Raw genomic sequence first — 15,073 nt, 5'->3', positions numbered from 1 at the left:
GTATTTAAAAACAGGCAAACCCCCAACTCTCCCCTCCCGGCCCCAGCTCAGCTCTTTGTATTAGGCTTAAAGAGTGAGTAATTTCCGTGTTAGTTTCTACTCAGCTTTGAACATACAAAACCTCTCTCTCAAGGTGCAAACAGTTTTGGGGGAAGTTTCTGTTGGTCTGTTGCGATGTACAGACACTGGTACTACTGAGGGGAAGTACTTTGTGTGCAGACAGATGGCTCATGGGATGGGCTTTAGGATCAGCAAACTCCTTCTAGGCAGCCTTTTTACACGGAAAACATCTGTGTGGATGAACTTAAGCCCACGTATTAGTGCTGGGCTTAGTTAAATTGCCTCTTTCTCCACAGCCCTGCGCTCGTGGAAAGGGCAGTGCCAATCTCTGCGGTTCGCGTTCTCCCCCTGCATGCTCAGCTCGTGTTTGGGCCGTGGCAGTGTTGTTGTGTGACAGTGTTGTTCCTGTGACAGCAGCAGCAGCACAGAGAAGCCAGCTCCCCCTCCCTCAGCACCTGGGGGTGCTGGTTCCAGGGCACTTTCAGGAAGATCCAAGAAGGCAAACAGCCCCAGCAGCGCCTCCACCGCGGTTTGCCAGCGCCGGTCCTGCCTCACACCCTGGACGTGACATACACGGAGTGCAGGCGGCCAGCCAGGGCTGCCTGCAGGTCCCTCAGTGGGTCCAGGCCCTGCACTTTGCTGTTCCTGCCATAGATGAGCTGCTTGAACGAGTCCTGCTCCAGCAGGGAGCTCATGTGCTTGAGGAAGAAGCCCTCGCAGAAAGAGGCCAGTTCTGGTGCGTTGTGAATCTGCGGAAGACAGCAGGATCGTTAACCCCTTCTGTATGTCCCAGATCTACCTGACATCCCTGGGCCTCTCCTTCCTAATGCTTCTCCCCTTTTAGTATTTTCTAAGGCAGAAAAAAGACAGGAGTAACAGTGGAAAGGCACTGAAGGCAGGACTCTGATGTCTGATCATTTCTCCCGGTGCTTTTCGCAGGCACAGGTGTGAGCAGGGAGACATCCAGGCTTTTTTAATTCCTTCCCCTGCTGGCCTGCTGTCGGCAGGGCTGTTGGCCTGCACTCCAGTCCCTTCCCTTCCTGCAGCAGAGCAGCTGGCTGATGAGGTGGCCAAGGTACCTGTTTGGCTGAGCCACAGCACACAACACCACTGTGCTGGCAGATGGTGAGCACGGCTCAGGGCAATCAGGACATGGGTCACAGGATGGGAACCTCATCCCTACAACGAGGCGCTGAACGCAGGAGAACAGGGATGCTGCACTCCTGAACCACCATGAGGTGGTTTCTGGCTGGGATCTGGCTCCTTTTGCTTCAGGATTAGTGGGGGAAGGTCAGGAACGAGAGCAACAAAACTCAAGTTCAATATTAAGAAGCTCTGTGCACACACAGCCTCTTCCTGGGAACTCTGTGCAAATAATAATTTAAGGAAAAGTACATAAAGGCCAGTAGGGAATGCTGTTTCCCCTTTTTACCACTGCACACTGTTAAATTTATGTCTGAAAGAAACCAGTCTGACATGACAGAAACTGAAGAGCATCGGTGGGACACTACACACACAGTAAGAAGAAAACATTACCAGCCCTCTGTGCAGTTTTCTCCTTGTCTTTAAGGGATCTGATCCTGCAAAATGCCAGGAAGGGCAGAGTATTTCTCTGTGATTTAGGCTATTTGCTACAGAGGTGCGTATCTGTCACACAACAGAGTTTATGCTCATTTTGGAGCTAAAGAGAGTATTTCCTAGCAGCAGGGGTGCTAGGAAAAGGTTTATTCCATAGCTGCTATGCTGTGATCAATTGCCCCTGCTGCTCCCAGGATTTGAATCCCTTGGGATTTGCTGATGTTGATGTATCAGCCTGCTAAGACAGCTCTCCCCTACTCTGCAGGGATCCCCCATCCATTTCATCCATGATTGCTTCAGACAAGAAAACACACCAGGGCTGTGCAGGACTTTCCTGCCTGGAGCTGGGAATCATCTCATTCCTGTTGTGGCTGGGGGAGAGAGTTACCTGCAGAGAGGGGGCCCACCTGGGGTTTTTAGTTACCACCAGGAGCACACAGGCTGCTCAGTGGGATTCTTAAACCAGGGGGGTTGGATCTACCTTTGCATATTTATAGATGTTGACAGAGTTGTCCATGCTGATGGTCTGGGCACAGAGGATTTCACAGTGTCTCTGGAGGCCGTCCAGCTGGAACAGGCTGGCAGCCGACAGCAGCTATGGAGACAAGAGAGAGGCTATTTGAGATCATGAGGCTTGAAAGGCCTGGGGAAGGCAAACAGGACGGATGATTTCCTCTCTGAAGAGTCTCTGACTCCCTGTTTTAATGGCCATGTCCTCATGAAACAGCAAAAAGGCTGCTCCATGCTGAAGTGACAGACTGACACATCTCCCCTCTTAGCAAAAGCTCCTCCCACAAGCGTATTTGCACTCCTTTCCATCACCAAGACACAGAAACACCAAGCAGTGATGTTTTGAAACTTTTAAGTTCATTAATTTCCAAGTGCTAAGTATGCTCCTGGACTGAATGGGAGCTTGCTGTTAGCTCCTGGATTTTGCCTTTCAACTCTGTTTTATGCCCCAGCGCACTTGGCAAGACTTGGAAGAAAAAGCTCTCTCACCTCTAAGATATCAGTGGTGGGAATTTCCATGGATTCTGTCCCTCCATAGTATAAATACTGCATCAGCATCTGGAATGGGAAGAAGGCCAGGCATGGAGTTATCACTGCAGTCACAAGGGGCTGATGATGGCTGTGCTCCCCTTCCTGAGCAGACGGGAATCGTGTCCTGTGCCGGCTCTCACCTCCACTGGTGGCTCTTTTTTCTTCCCTAGCATGGCAAATCTGCTGCCTTCTAACAGTCCTTTCTCTCTTGGGCCCTGAAAAGGGCCCTTCTGGGGACTTTGGGCTCAGGGTGACAGCGTGTCTCTGAGCAACACCGCTGTCCTTGTCTCGGATCCAGGTTTGTGGAGCCTGGCAGGCCGGTCACGCGCGGAGCTGCCAGCGAGCCCAGCGTGTGTGTCCCGGGGACCTCCCAGCCACTTGCCTCCCTGCTGGGCTTCTAATCAGCTTCCAGCCCCCCACCAGGCCCGGAGGAAAAGGCATTAATTGTTTGCAGGGAGAGTGAGAGGCAGCTCCTGCTCTTTGATCCCACGTGCCCACCCCCAGCCCAAGCAGTGCTGCTGAGTCAGGGGAGGGAACGGATCTGGTGCTGGAGCAGAAGTGTCCTGGGTGCTGTGTGGGGCTTGCAAGCCCTGCTTGCCATTTCTAACAGGGCTGGGAACAAAACTAAGCTGCTGCTTGTAAGACTGCCTTTATTTGTATAACAGAATTACATGAGAGCAAAGCTGTTCCCAGCAGAGCCCTGAGCAGGACACACATCTCTGGTGGCTCAGCATCCTCCACCCCACCTGAGACTGCCTCTCCTTAACCAATCTGACTGCATTTACCATCAAATTGTGAAGTGGTTCACTGTTTCAGTTCTTTCTGATTTGTCTCTCTCTCTCTCCCCTGAAGCACAAATTTGTCTTTAGAAACCTTCTGATGTACACATGCTGTTAAGGAGGCTTCTTTCGATACTCAGTAACATTTTCTTCTGTTGTGGCTTGAGCTGCACAATTTGGCTGTCACCTCTCCAACACAAAACTTGTACAGCCCCTTACAAGCAGAACAAAGATGTTCTCATGGTCAACTTACTTCCCTCTAGTGAGATAAGAGTACTGCTGACCAACAGATCAGGTTTGTTTGCTTATAAAAAAGGAAAAAAGGAAAAGCCTCAACCCTTCAGTGAAACAGCGACACGACCTATACTGCACTTCACACCTCCCTGTTCCTCCTCTAAATATGGAAATGTCATAAAAGCAAAGCACAGTTCTCAGTTCTGAGCCTTTCTTGACAGGGACACCATTGGTTTCTGATCATCTGATTTTAATGAATATGAAGCCTGGCAATGCACCTGCTGTAAATAAGTTACTTTTTGCTTAGCAAAGCATGAAAACAGTGCCATAAAAAGCATGAAAATGATGTGTGTTAAAAGTATAACACTACTTCTCAGTAGAAGACTAGCTTCTCCTGCTTTATGGGGGAGTCAGCTGCCTAGTAAGAAAATAAGAATATAGACTGGAGGACTCTGTTTTAAGGCTGGAACTTTGGAAAAAGGGTATTTCAGAATACTCCTGAAATTCAGGTGTGTTGAAAGGAACTCCATCTCTACCTGTAATATTATCCACTTATGCTGTTACTCCTTGGGTTTGTCTTACCTTCCAAGTAGCTGAGAAGATGGAAAGGAATAAAGAAAAAGTGGACTAAGTCCCATACCTTGAAAATGTTGTATTTCATATCGCTGATTTCAACAGTCTTGCTGCCGTGGCCATCGTGCTCTGTTTTATTGGTCATTAGTGTCTTGAACCTGGAAATGGTTTTAACAGATTTAATTTAACTGTATTAGTGTGTCACACACACATCACAAACAGCAAGGGGAGAACAAAGACCCTTCCTTGTTCTTTGCGAGTTGAAAATTGAAACATTTCTTCCAATTTATGACGACTAGTTCGGGGACAATTTCACCTGTAAATTGCTTGGATCTGATCTAATCCCACCCTGTGACAGCTGGAAAACCCTGCTACTAGGCCAAGAATAGAGAAAGAAACTGCTAACTGCAAGTGCACCAGGCCAGTGTGGGATTCAAGGAGTGAGTGCAGCTCTCCCTGCAGACTCTGGGAGAAGGAATGGGAAGGCAGGGAATGGCTGGATGTGTACACTCCGACTACCACACATGATTTCAGGGATAACCATGGTTGGATTAAATATGTCCCTGGTTAGTGACTCACCTGTTAGATGCAGTAACCAGCAGGACTTTGTGTGCATAAAAGAGCTTTCCTTCCACTAAGAAAGTTACATCAGACATTTCCTTATTGTTCAGGAAGTGAGGATCTGTTGGGTAAGGGGACAAAAAAAAAAGGTGACCTTTTAGCACCCAAAAACTGTGCATGCTTTTCAGAAAAGAAATCCAAACAAACAAATTTAAAAAAAAAAACCCAAACAACCCAGAAGCAATCAAAAGCAGCTCACTGCTCGGGTGAGCACCTTACCCAGCCGAGCGGGCAGAGTCTTCCGGATTTCGGGAATGCTGGGAATGGGGCTGCTGCCGTAGCAGTGGGTGAAGATGGATGCGAGCTGCTGGTTGATGGAATCGTTCTGTGAGGAGGATGGAACAGGGATCAGCAACTCCACATCGAGCAGGTTCCAAATGCGCCGCGAGGGCTCGCTTGGGGCCTACGGCAGCCGCACCCCACGGGAGTAACCGCCCCACAGAGGGACAAGCTTTAATTTAAAGGAATTACAGTATCTGGGGAGTTATAAAGAGCTGTACAGCTTCCTCCAGGTGTGTGTGCTTGAGGACTGTTTTGGGGCTGTATATGAATTTAGATAAATGCTCCCAGGGCCATTTCCACGCCATAACTCCTCAGAGACTTTTCCTGGCCATTGCCTTCCTCCTGCTGAGCGCAACAACAAAAAAACCCCAGAACACTCAGCTCTGGCACAGTTAACAAAACTCTGACTTACTTTGCTGGTTTTGAGGATGTCAAACATGAGCTGCAGCCCCTCACTGACCAGCTCTTCGTTGTAATCCTCCTCTTTGATGGTGACAAACTCCCGCAGCAGGGTCTGCACCACGGAGTAGCGGGACTGGTAGAAGGTTGTCCTTAGCGACTCGATCCACACGTGGAGCTTCCAGGGCACTCCTGCAGCCACAGGAAAAAGGGACAGTGAAAGATGATTTCCTGAAGTGCCTGTGAGGACATTATCCTGCTCCTATTACTAACACTTGGCAGCACTGAAGCAGCTCTATCTACATCCTAAGAGCAGACAGATTTTTACCTTGATATTAAAGGTGACTGAACTGGGTCACTGACAGATTAAGTGACAAAGGATTGGTACCAGGATCATGAATTGGAAATTTCTGCTGATTGTTAAGGACCAAAGATTTCCTGTTTTGTCCTGAGCTTCAAGGTTAGTCAGAACCACTAAATAAAATTGAACTGGAGTTGTAAGAATGCATAACCCCACACAAATGTGGTGTGAGGTCTTTGCTCCTGGTTACGCACAAGCTTCAAAGCTTCTCTCTCCTACCTTGAGATCAAATTTGTTCTTTTACCTTAAACCATTGAATAAACACTGAATTTTAGGTGTCAGCATCTGACAGGGAGAGATGCCTCTTGCTCATGATACGTGGGAACAGAGGATCCAGCCAAGAGTGAGTGACATCCCAGAGCAGCAGGAATTTGAAAAAAACCCAACCTTGCGAGGAGCCTTAAACACTTCTAAAATTTAAATGAGACACCTTTGCAGTTGGGGTTATTGCTCCTCTGAGCGAGAGGGGCAGAAAAGGAAGACTTTTATGCCTTAGATGTGCACAATGCTCAGCAGCAAGGGCTCACCCAGTGCCCTGAGCTCCATGGTGATGTCCACGTAGCCGTGCTCGGCGCTGTAGTACATGGCCTCCTGCAGAGCCTTCATCCGGGTCTTGCACAGCCGCACCTGCCCCTCGCTGGAGCTGCCCTGGCTGGAGGTGTCACTCTCCACCCCCTCGGCCAGAATCTCCTCCAGGGACAGCACATCCCCCTTCACCTGCTGCGGCTGGGTCAGGAGCTTGCGCAGGACGTTCCTGGGCAGGGACCAGAGGTTTCACTCATTAATAAATGAAATATCAACGACTCAGACAGGACTGTGGGGATTTGGGGTCAGGGAGCCAGCTCAGTAAACAGTAACTTCCTTCCCAAAGACAGCTGGCACTGTGGAGCAGCACTGAAACTGCCTGTCCTTTTCCTACCTCACATCCTAGAAACTGGTGCCCCGGCAACAAGGGCAAAAACACGGCCTGTACTCCTCATATGGTGGGTTTGTTTGGGATTTCACACGGCAGTTGCAAGCAAGAGACTTTCTTGTTTGTGTCCGGCCGCTCTGGGGAGTTTGCATCACTGGTGTCCCTCAGCCAGCTGGGGACAGCTGCTCCACACATTCCCCAGCCCAGCAGGGCCACCCAGCGCTCGGCTGTGCTGCTGCATTGCCACCAGCTGGTGCTCTCCTTGCACCCACACCACCCCCTGGGGCTAAATCCAGCTTATTTAAGGTTGTAGGAGCACCCCATCCTATCCAACGGCAGAACAAGCCTTGAATCTCGCTAACTTTTTTCTGGGAACACAGAGATTTCTGGAGGAGCTTGCAAGTAATGTCTTATTTCTGAGATGGGGTTGGAGAGCCCCAGGCTGGCTGGTTTAATGATTCACCTCTTGACTGGCCATCCAAAAACCAGAGATGCAGGGAACCAGGACACTTCAACCTGATTAGATTCCACCCCAGAACATGAACCAAGATCTCATAACCCTGATCTCATAACCTACCCTTAGGTGGGACTTGGTCTGCTGATGTAGGGCCTAGAACCAGCTGACTCTCAGTGCTGCACAGCCAGACCAGCAAGTGTGAGTAAGAAGTAGCGAACAGAGATCTTTGCTCTTATTTGGTTGTTGTCAGGAGAGTCTTAACCCCGTCTGCTGAACTGCACACGCAGGGATTTGGGTCACAAAGTCCCACAGAACACACAGCAACACCTAGAGTGCAAAACAACCCCTGTCCTGAGCAGGAACAGAGCATTACCTGTGCCCATGTGCTGCCGAGTGGCTGAAGCAGTTCATGTCCTCGTGGAGTGACGATGACATCCCGTTGACTTCCAGCATGCTCAGGAGTGGATCAGCGCCCCTGCTGAGCAGCAAGCTGACCAGCTCGTAATTCCCTGAGGAAAAAGGACAGGAACATCAGGATGGTCCCCTCTTTGGAAGCATCAAACACAGGACTGGCAGCAGGCAGGACTCCCTTGCTCTGTTCCCATTGCATGGAGTAGGGAGTGGTGCAGGAGACCCAGCACTGGGTCTCACTGGGAGGGTAGGAAGCCTTTTTTTTATCCCTTCCATAAAGCTTGGAGCAGAGCAAGCCAGACATTCATATTCATAAATGCACAAAAAGAGTGCAGAAAGAAATTAAGGAGAAAAACTAAAACCACTTTGAGGTGAAAAGTGTTGACAAACAAGCCCAGCACACACTCATTCACAGAATGCTCAACTCCTGACAGCCCGCCAGGAGAAATGGAGAATTCTAACCTGCATTTAATAAACTAATAAACCAAATTTCTTCATATAACAGTTATTTTTCCCCAGGCTGAATGGAAACTTGTTCATTTTTCGCATCTGGGTGTTGCTTAGGTCCACAGACCTGCCTGGACTAGACAGGGGCTGGTTTATGTTCCTTGACAGAGCTTGGTGAAAGGAGTTGGTGCTGTCAGCTCTGCTGTGGGGGCTGTGGGGAGGAGGCAAGTGTGGGACAAGTTGGAAAACAGATACTCAGGGCCCATCAGGCTGGTGGCAGGAAGAGATGGAGCGTGCTGAGGCCACAGGGAGCTCACCTGCAGCCGAGGCCAGCTGGAGGGGGGTCTCGGCGTAGTTGTCCTCACCAGTGTTCACAGCAGAGCCCTCCACATGGGCACCAGCATCCAGGAGCAGCTGCAAGGGGCACAGGAAAGACAGGGAGTTGGGAAAAGAGCAATTCAGAAGGACAAAACAGCCAGGGCTGCATGCTAGAAAGGAGAACCGGTGGGTTCAGAATGAGGAGGGCACGCACACCAAGGGCCCATCTGGAGAGCACCACCTCCTTTTTTAATCTCCTTTATGGTCATGGCTGTGCAACTGCAATCTCCCAGCTCCAAAGGGCTCTGCAATCAGAGCAGGAAGTCCATCTTAGCTCCATGCTGTGCACAGGAAGCAGGGTTCCCCCCAGGGAATCAGCCCTGGAGGATTCACACCTCACGGAGCCTGTGTAAGGAGCTCTGGCAGCTGCAGGGATTCGTCACGCAGAACCTGCTTTCACTGAGCTGCTGTGAGGGAAAGAACCCCCTCCCAGGTGAAGGGGAGAGGGCTACAGGGTGATGGGGATGTTTTATGGCCAGGTGGGGCTGGCAGAAGGCTCTGGAGCACCCAGAGCAGTGCTGGCAGGGGCAGCCAGGGAGGATCAGCCCTGTGCGGGTGCATCCACCACGATATTCCATGCTTCCATGACTGTGGGCGCTGCAGTACACAACAGGAGCTTTGCTACACTTGGCTTCATCTCCTGGGAGAATCAAACTCATATCTTACACATAAATTAAGGCTGTCCAACCTACCTCTGGAATACCAAAGGCTGCCTGGGCAGTTTGCCAGGTGGGATCTAATCTTTATAATTATGTACAAATGTACACAAACAAAAGATCAGAGTGTGCAGCCTCCATTTGCTTACATCTTGTTTTTTTTTTTTCTTCTCCTTCCCTTTGAGCAGAAGGTAAATTAAATTCAACAGCAATTGATTATCTGCTGTGATCAGTTTTTCATTCCCCTGGAAGTCTGGGTAGCATTTCTGGGGCTCCACCCCATCCTGCTGCCCCCTGTGATAACTCCACAGAAAAGGGAGCAGGGAGGATGACACAGGCTCAAATCTCAAGTCAGCTTAAGTCTTGTTCATGCAATTCTCAAGGATTATAAAAGAAGTTACAGATAATTTTCTGCCATTAGAGCAGAAATCAGCACACGCTGGATTTTTGCACATGTGAATTTACAAACCAATTAACATCTACTGTCACAAAGCTCCTGATCAAGCAGCCAACCTGTAACCACTCCACGTGAAGCACTAGTTTATCTAAAACCAAAGAAATTATTGTGCAGCATTGTTTTGGAAGCAGTGAGCCTTGAACCAATACTGAAACCAAAGAAAAATATGGAAACGCGCTGTGTTTTGTTATCAAGGCCTTGCTAGGAATTATGTCACCAATTTTCCTTCTCCTTGTCTTAAACAACACACAGTTTTTTTCACTGGTTTTTAGGAGGCTCAGGAGCTCAGGAAGGCTGAGAGCAAGGGCTCACAGTGCTGTATTTCAGTCCCCCTGTGCCTCCTGGAAGGATTCCCGGCCGGAATCTCACCTGAACCACCGAGATGTGCCCGTGCAACACCGCGAAGGTGAGGGCAGTCCAGTGCCGGCTGTCGGGATGGACCGAGGGGTAGCGTGGAGAGGTACTGGGCACCTGGGAGAAGGGAAGCAGGCAAATTACCCTCTGCAGCCTCTCTGCCTTCATCCCCAGCCTTGTGCAGAACCAGCTTCTTCCTCTGTGACTGACAACCCCAGGGAAGGGGGACTTGGGCCACTTAGAGAACACTGCCACCACCACTCACTCTGCCCCGTCCCCCCTGGGACTTTTTAATGGGCTCACTGGTTTCTCCCTGTGGCAGCTCCTTCCCTCCCCCTCCCCGTGCCTATTAGACTTGCCAGTGCCAATCCTAATTGGAGCCACTGAGTGCTCCAAGAGGTTTTGAAGGTTTTCTCCCCCCTCCCAAATCCCTGAAGCGACAGTTTCTGAGAGAACTGCCTCACTTGAACCTTCCAGAACTGAAGCCTTCAGTTGCTAGGAGAGAATTCAGAGCTCCTCCTGTTAGTTTACAGCTGGATAATTATGGGCAGAGGGTTACTCACCGGTATATCTAAATTTGCTCCAGCATCTATAAGCATTTGGACCATGGCTTCATCTCCAGCAGCACAGGCGTACATGAGGGGGGTCATACCCTTCAGAAAGGAGAAGAAAAATAAAACCAAAGTTATCTTTCTATCCCTATCAACAGTGACACTGTCACGGACACAGTTTAAGCTTGAATCTTAACATACAAAGTGTGTAGGGACAGCACACATATGTTTATAAAGCATTTTTGATTTCTATGCAGAGTGGCACAACTGATACTGGAAAATGGCCTGGGAAAACCATCACTGGACAAGGCTGAAAGAACACAAAAAGGATCACTGAAAATCCCAGCCCTGTATTGTCCACAATTCTCGAGCTTTCCCAAGGCTGCCAACAAAGAAACGCCATTTCTTGGCTCATTTGTAGCCAAATGAACTGAAGGCAGAAAGCAACACAAAAATACAGAAGATGAATTTATTTGGCAACTTCTCCCCATTGCCAAAATCCGATTTGCCACAATATTTCAGCATTTCAATCCCATAAATCTCTCTCCCTCTACTTAACCAGCAAACCATGACAGCTCAGAGATGAGTTATGAGAAAAACGAGCCTTACTTATGGAGTTCATTCTCAAAGTAGCCAAGGACAGAAAGGAAATGGCCTGGTAAAAGCCATTCCTGCTCACATCCCAGCTTTCCTGCCCCCTCCCCTTAATTACTGCAGGCATTTGAATTTTTTGCAGGCAGCATCTCTGCTGCTCAGTGTGCAATAACGGAGCTTCATCCTTAATGGGGCCTGTAGTGTAAAATGGAATTACAGCTCTCACCCAGGAGACTGCTCCTGACTCTGCAAAGGTGTCTTTTCAAAGCAGCCACAACTCCAAAGCTTCCTGCTTTGGGGCAGCTCCATTTGTGACGATATTTCTGGGTGAGATTTTCTGTGGGGGAGGTATTTTGGCTTTTGTGGAGCTTGGGAGGTTCCACACTCATTATAGACACACAAACTGAGAATTCAAAACTCAGGTCTGCAGGCACAAGCCCCAGTCAGGGTTCTAAAACTGTAGGCTTGTATAGACTTACATTGTCCTTTTAAAAATTTTTAATGTTGGTTTTGCACTCCCTGCTTGCCCCTTGCAAAGAGAAGGAGGGATTTCCTAAAGAAGAGTTTCCCTAAACATCAAATCCCCTGAAACCAGGGTGCTGGCTGGTCCCCACCAGAACTGAATACAGGGACCTGCCCCAAACTCAGGTTTCTGAGTTCTGAGTTCTTTCCCACAAATCTCTATGCACACAGATGGAGAAGTGGGTCTGAACATCCTGGACATGCTCACACCCTGGGAGTAGTCAAAATCCAAACCTGGATCTAAAGCCATCACATTAAATTAGTCCAGCAGCTCTCTCATGCCTAGGTCAGTTTTCCCCAGTTTGGGCATCTGGCTTTGCCTTATTCTTTACCAAGAGGGGCAAAACAAGCTGGTGGCAAAGTTCAGCTTCGGTTTCCTATTCCAGCTATGGCAGAGTTCATTCCCAGAACTTGGATTTAACTCTGCCTGCGGTTGGCAGTGCCATGCAGGCACTTGCCTGGACACAAAGCTGAGTTGCTCCAGAGTCAAGTGGGGAATTTCCAAGCAACAATGTCTCCAGAGAGGCCCTGTCCTGCCCTTTTAGTTGGTGCCAAAACACTCTCTGAGGGGCAAAGATGACAGAGCTGCCCCGCTCACAGCAGGGCTGGCATGAGGATCACACCCACAGCATGAGACATCAGTCAGTGACAGTAGAAACTCCTCAAACTTCCTCAAGGAGCTGCCCACATGCTGACAAAAACCAGACAGCTCCCAGGTTGCTGGCTGGATGAGAGGTAGGGAACATCCTGCAGTGAGAAGTGACAATCCTGGCACCCGTGTCTGTGGTGTTGGGGCACAGCAGCTCACAAGGCAAACCACAAAATAATCTCTGAGAGAACGACAAGCCTCTCTGGGCTACAGGAACTGCAAAAGCCTATTTTAAAAATGTAACAGAGCAAGTGAGAAACCTTCATAATATAAACCTGCCACCTCAGTCACTTTACTGAAGTGAGTATCTATGATGCGATACCTGCCCCAGTGACCACAGAGAGCTCCTGGTACTGGATTTGTAAAGAAGGCAACTGAAGGCCCAGGTATGTCCAGGAGCAGTTTCTGCTCTTTGTGTACACTTTCAGACTTCCCTTAAAACTGCAGGAAGGTGGGAAGTGCCATGCAAGATGTGCCAGGTTCAGAGCTGGGTCTGAAATGCTACTGCAGCAAAACTCTGGCTGTGAGAAAACCATTCTACCTGAATGTAAACCCTTCCCAGTGCTCAATATCCTCTTCTTCCAGAGATGTGACAGCTCATTCTCCTCGCTGTGACAGCTACAACGAGTGTTTATTTAGGAGAGGTGGCTTTTTTTCTCCCCCTTTTTAAATTAAAAGCTAATTCCATGCATTGAATGATGCCCCAGAGGACAGACTCTGCTGTTACTTGATGGGACTGACAGCACAAGCAGAAGCAGCCAGAGACTCCCAGGACTACCAAATCCCTATGGCTCAGTGTAGCTGAGCAGGGAACAGTTAAAAATGGATAAACAGACACATCAGCATGATGGACTTGGAGCAAATCTAACACTGACTGACACCACGCCACTGGGGCGGGGTTCTCAGTGCTGCTTCTTCTATTCCAAACGGCTGGAAGCCCAAGAGACACGAAACAGTAACACCTTGTGGTCACTCCTCCCTGACCCAGCCTGGATTTGGGCTGCTGAGCCAGAGGGAAGAGTCACTGGGAAAGAAACCACTTCGCTTTGACATCCTCTCAGCACCTATCAGACTTTCCATTCACTGCCCCTGTGTTAACCTGCCTGCCATCAGTGCCTGGAGACAGCCCGTCCAAGGAACAGGCATTCCAGCTGATAAACAATCCACTCCAGGCTGTAATGGGAGTTTTTGGAGGGGTGGCATGAGAGTGGGCTGGGGAAGTATTGTTTTGTGTTTTAAGGGATGCATTTTCAGCCTAAAACACGAGCTAGAGCTAGAAAATCCTTGGAGAGGCAACAAACACGACCTCGGATTGATTTGCCACGTGGAAAGGAAGGAGCGAGCTGCTGATGCAGGGAATTTTGGGGTTGTGAGCATTTGTTCTGGGACACACCTGATCATCCATGGTGTTCACCCCGTCGGGGCCCAGTGCATCGATGGCTTGGTTGATCAGATCCGTCCTCCCGCAGTTCAGCATCCGGAAGCCCAGATCCTGCTGGAATTTCTCAGTAGCAGCTTTAGCATCCAGTCTCCGGAAGGAGCTGAAGCAGCACTCAGGTCTGTGAAAGACAAAAGAACTCCTGGATGGTGCCCATACCATAAAAAAAGATAAGGATCTTTAGTCTCTTCTGGGCAAAAAATATCGAAATTGTTAAAAAGTATGACATAAAAATCAAATTTAGGCAGGGAAAAACCCTCAATGCTTTTCCAGCAACTCAATTAAAGGAAGTGCTTTAACGTTTCTACAAGCTATTAAATCCTTATCCTTCAGATGACTATCAAGACAACCTTTCTGTCATCTGGAAGGAGCCCAGGGATTACTGTAAATCCTCTGGCTGTCTGCTCAGCCTCTTCTGAATCCCAGACCTGGAAGTGTGTCTCCTTCACTGAAGGATCACTCCCCAAGTGGAGGTTTCCTATCTCAGCTGGGCACTGGCAGGCTCAGCCCTTTGATGTTATTTTAGGGTGAATGCCTTCCCCTGTACCCGTCTGGTTCCCAGCACAGGCTCTTGAGCAAACTCTCAGTGAGTGAGATATCAGCCTGCCAAGTTCCTCTGATAAATGAGGTGCTTTCAGCACAGCCATCCTCCTCTGGAGAGCCTGGACAGCCTGCCAGAGGAGCAAACCACTCATCACCTCACGCAGAAGATTCAGGATGAATCTCATATAAAATCCAACAGCCAGGCTATCACAACCTTGTTCCAACCAGTATCATAATCTACAATAATGCACAGAATATGATGCAAATCTTTATATAATAGTAAGAAGAAAAAGAACAACTCTGTAAAAAAAAAAAGTGAAATAAAATTACTCCACTTGAAATCCAGTGAACCACCGAAAAGCAAAGGTTTTTAAAGGGATGGCACTTGTCTTTGCACATTGTTCCTATCCCACAGCAAGCCAGAAATCAATCAATCAATCAATCAATCAATGTCAAGATCTCCTTTCCCTCTGAATGTGCTGGATACAAAATGACTGCTTTAAAGGATCAAATAATGTGCTGTGGAACCAAGGGGTTTTTTTCATTAGTTTAAATCTTTCATTCAAGCTATCTTAAAAAGCAAAGAATAATCTTGCAATTAAGGCTGAGGCATCAAAAAACCCCAAACCCAAATACTTGCATTTCATATTTAACTTTCAGAAAGACAAAAATCTTTCTGCAGAGTTTGGCCACAGCTCCTTCATCTCTCGAAGTACCAGAAGGTTAAACGTGTATCACAGCACAGTGAGATCTGGCTTCTGGGAAACGCAGCAAA

The 15,073-nt window shown here is 48.7% G+C and overlaps 1 protein-coding gene across 1 annotated transcript in view; it reads right to left on the bottom strand.

Annotated features, from left to right (window-relative positions):
* Positions 1-611: 611 nt before the first annotated feature.
* ABTB2 (ankyrin repeat and BTB domain containing 2) overlaps positions 612-15,073 on the bottom strand; it is a gene marked incomplete at both ends in the record, with an annotated part of 109,897 nt that continues 95,435 nt past the window's right edge. The window contains 13 exons of the mRNA XM_082283795.1: positions 612-809; positions 2,120-2,233; positions 2,638-2,706; positions 4,333-4,423; positions 4,845-4,947; positions 5,106-5,211; positions 5,581-5,759; positions 6,456-6,682; positions 7,672-7,807; positions 8,474-8,570; positions 10,017-10,118; positions 10,565-10,654; positions 13,711-13,876. Of these exons, the coding sequence (XP_082139921.1) occupies positions 612-809; positions 2,120-2,233; positions 2,638-2,706; positions 4,333-4,423; positions 4,845-4,947; positions 5,106-5,211; positions 5,581-5,759; positions 6,456-6,682; positions 7,672-7,807; positions 8,474-8,570; positions 10,017-10,118; positions 10,565-10,654; positions 13,711-13,876 (1,678 nt within the window). The remainder of the gene's footprint in view (positions 810-2,119; positions 2,234-2,637; positions 2,707-4,332; positions 4,424-4,844; positions 4,948-5,105; positions 5,212-5,580; positions 5,760-6,455; positions 6,683-7,671; positions 7,808-8,473; positions 8,571-10,016; positions 10,119-10,564; positions 10,655-13,710; positions 13,877-15,073) is intronic.

The sequence above is a fragment of the Coloeus monedula genome, assembly GCF_965178545.1.
Source record: "Coloeus monedula genome assembly, chromosome: 6".
In the NCBI taxonomy this organism is placed as follows: domain Eukaryota; kingdom Metazoa; phylum Chordata; class Aves; order Passeriformes; family Corvidae; genus Coloeus; species Coloeus monedula.
Note: the sequence above shows the minus strand (reverse complement) of the source record. Positions and strands in the feature narration are given on the sequence as shown.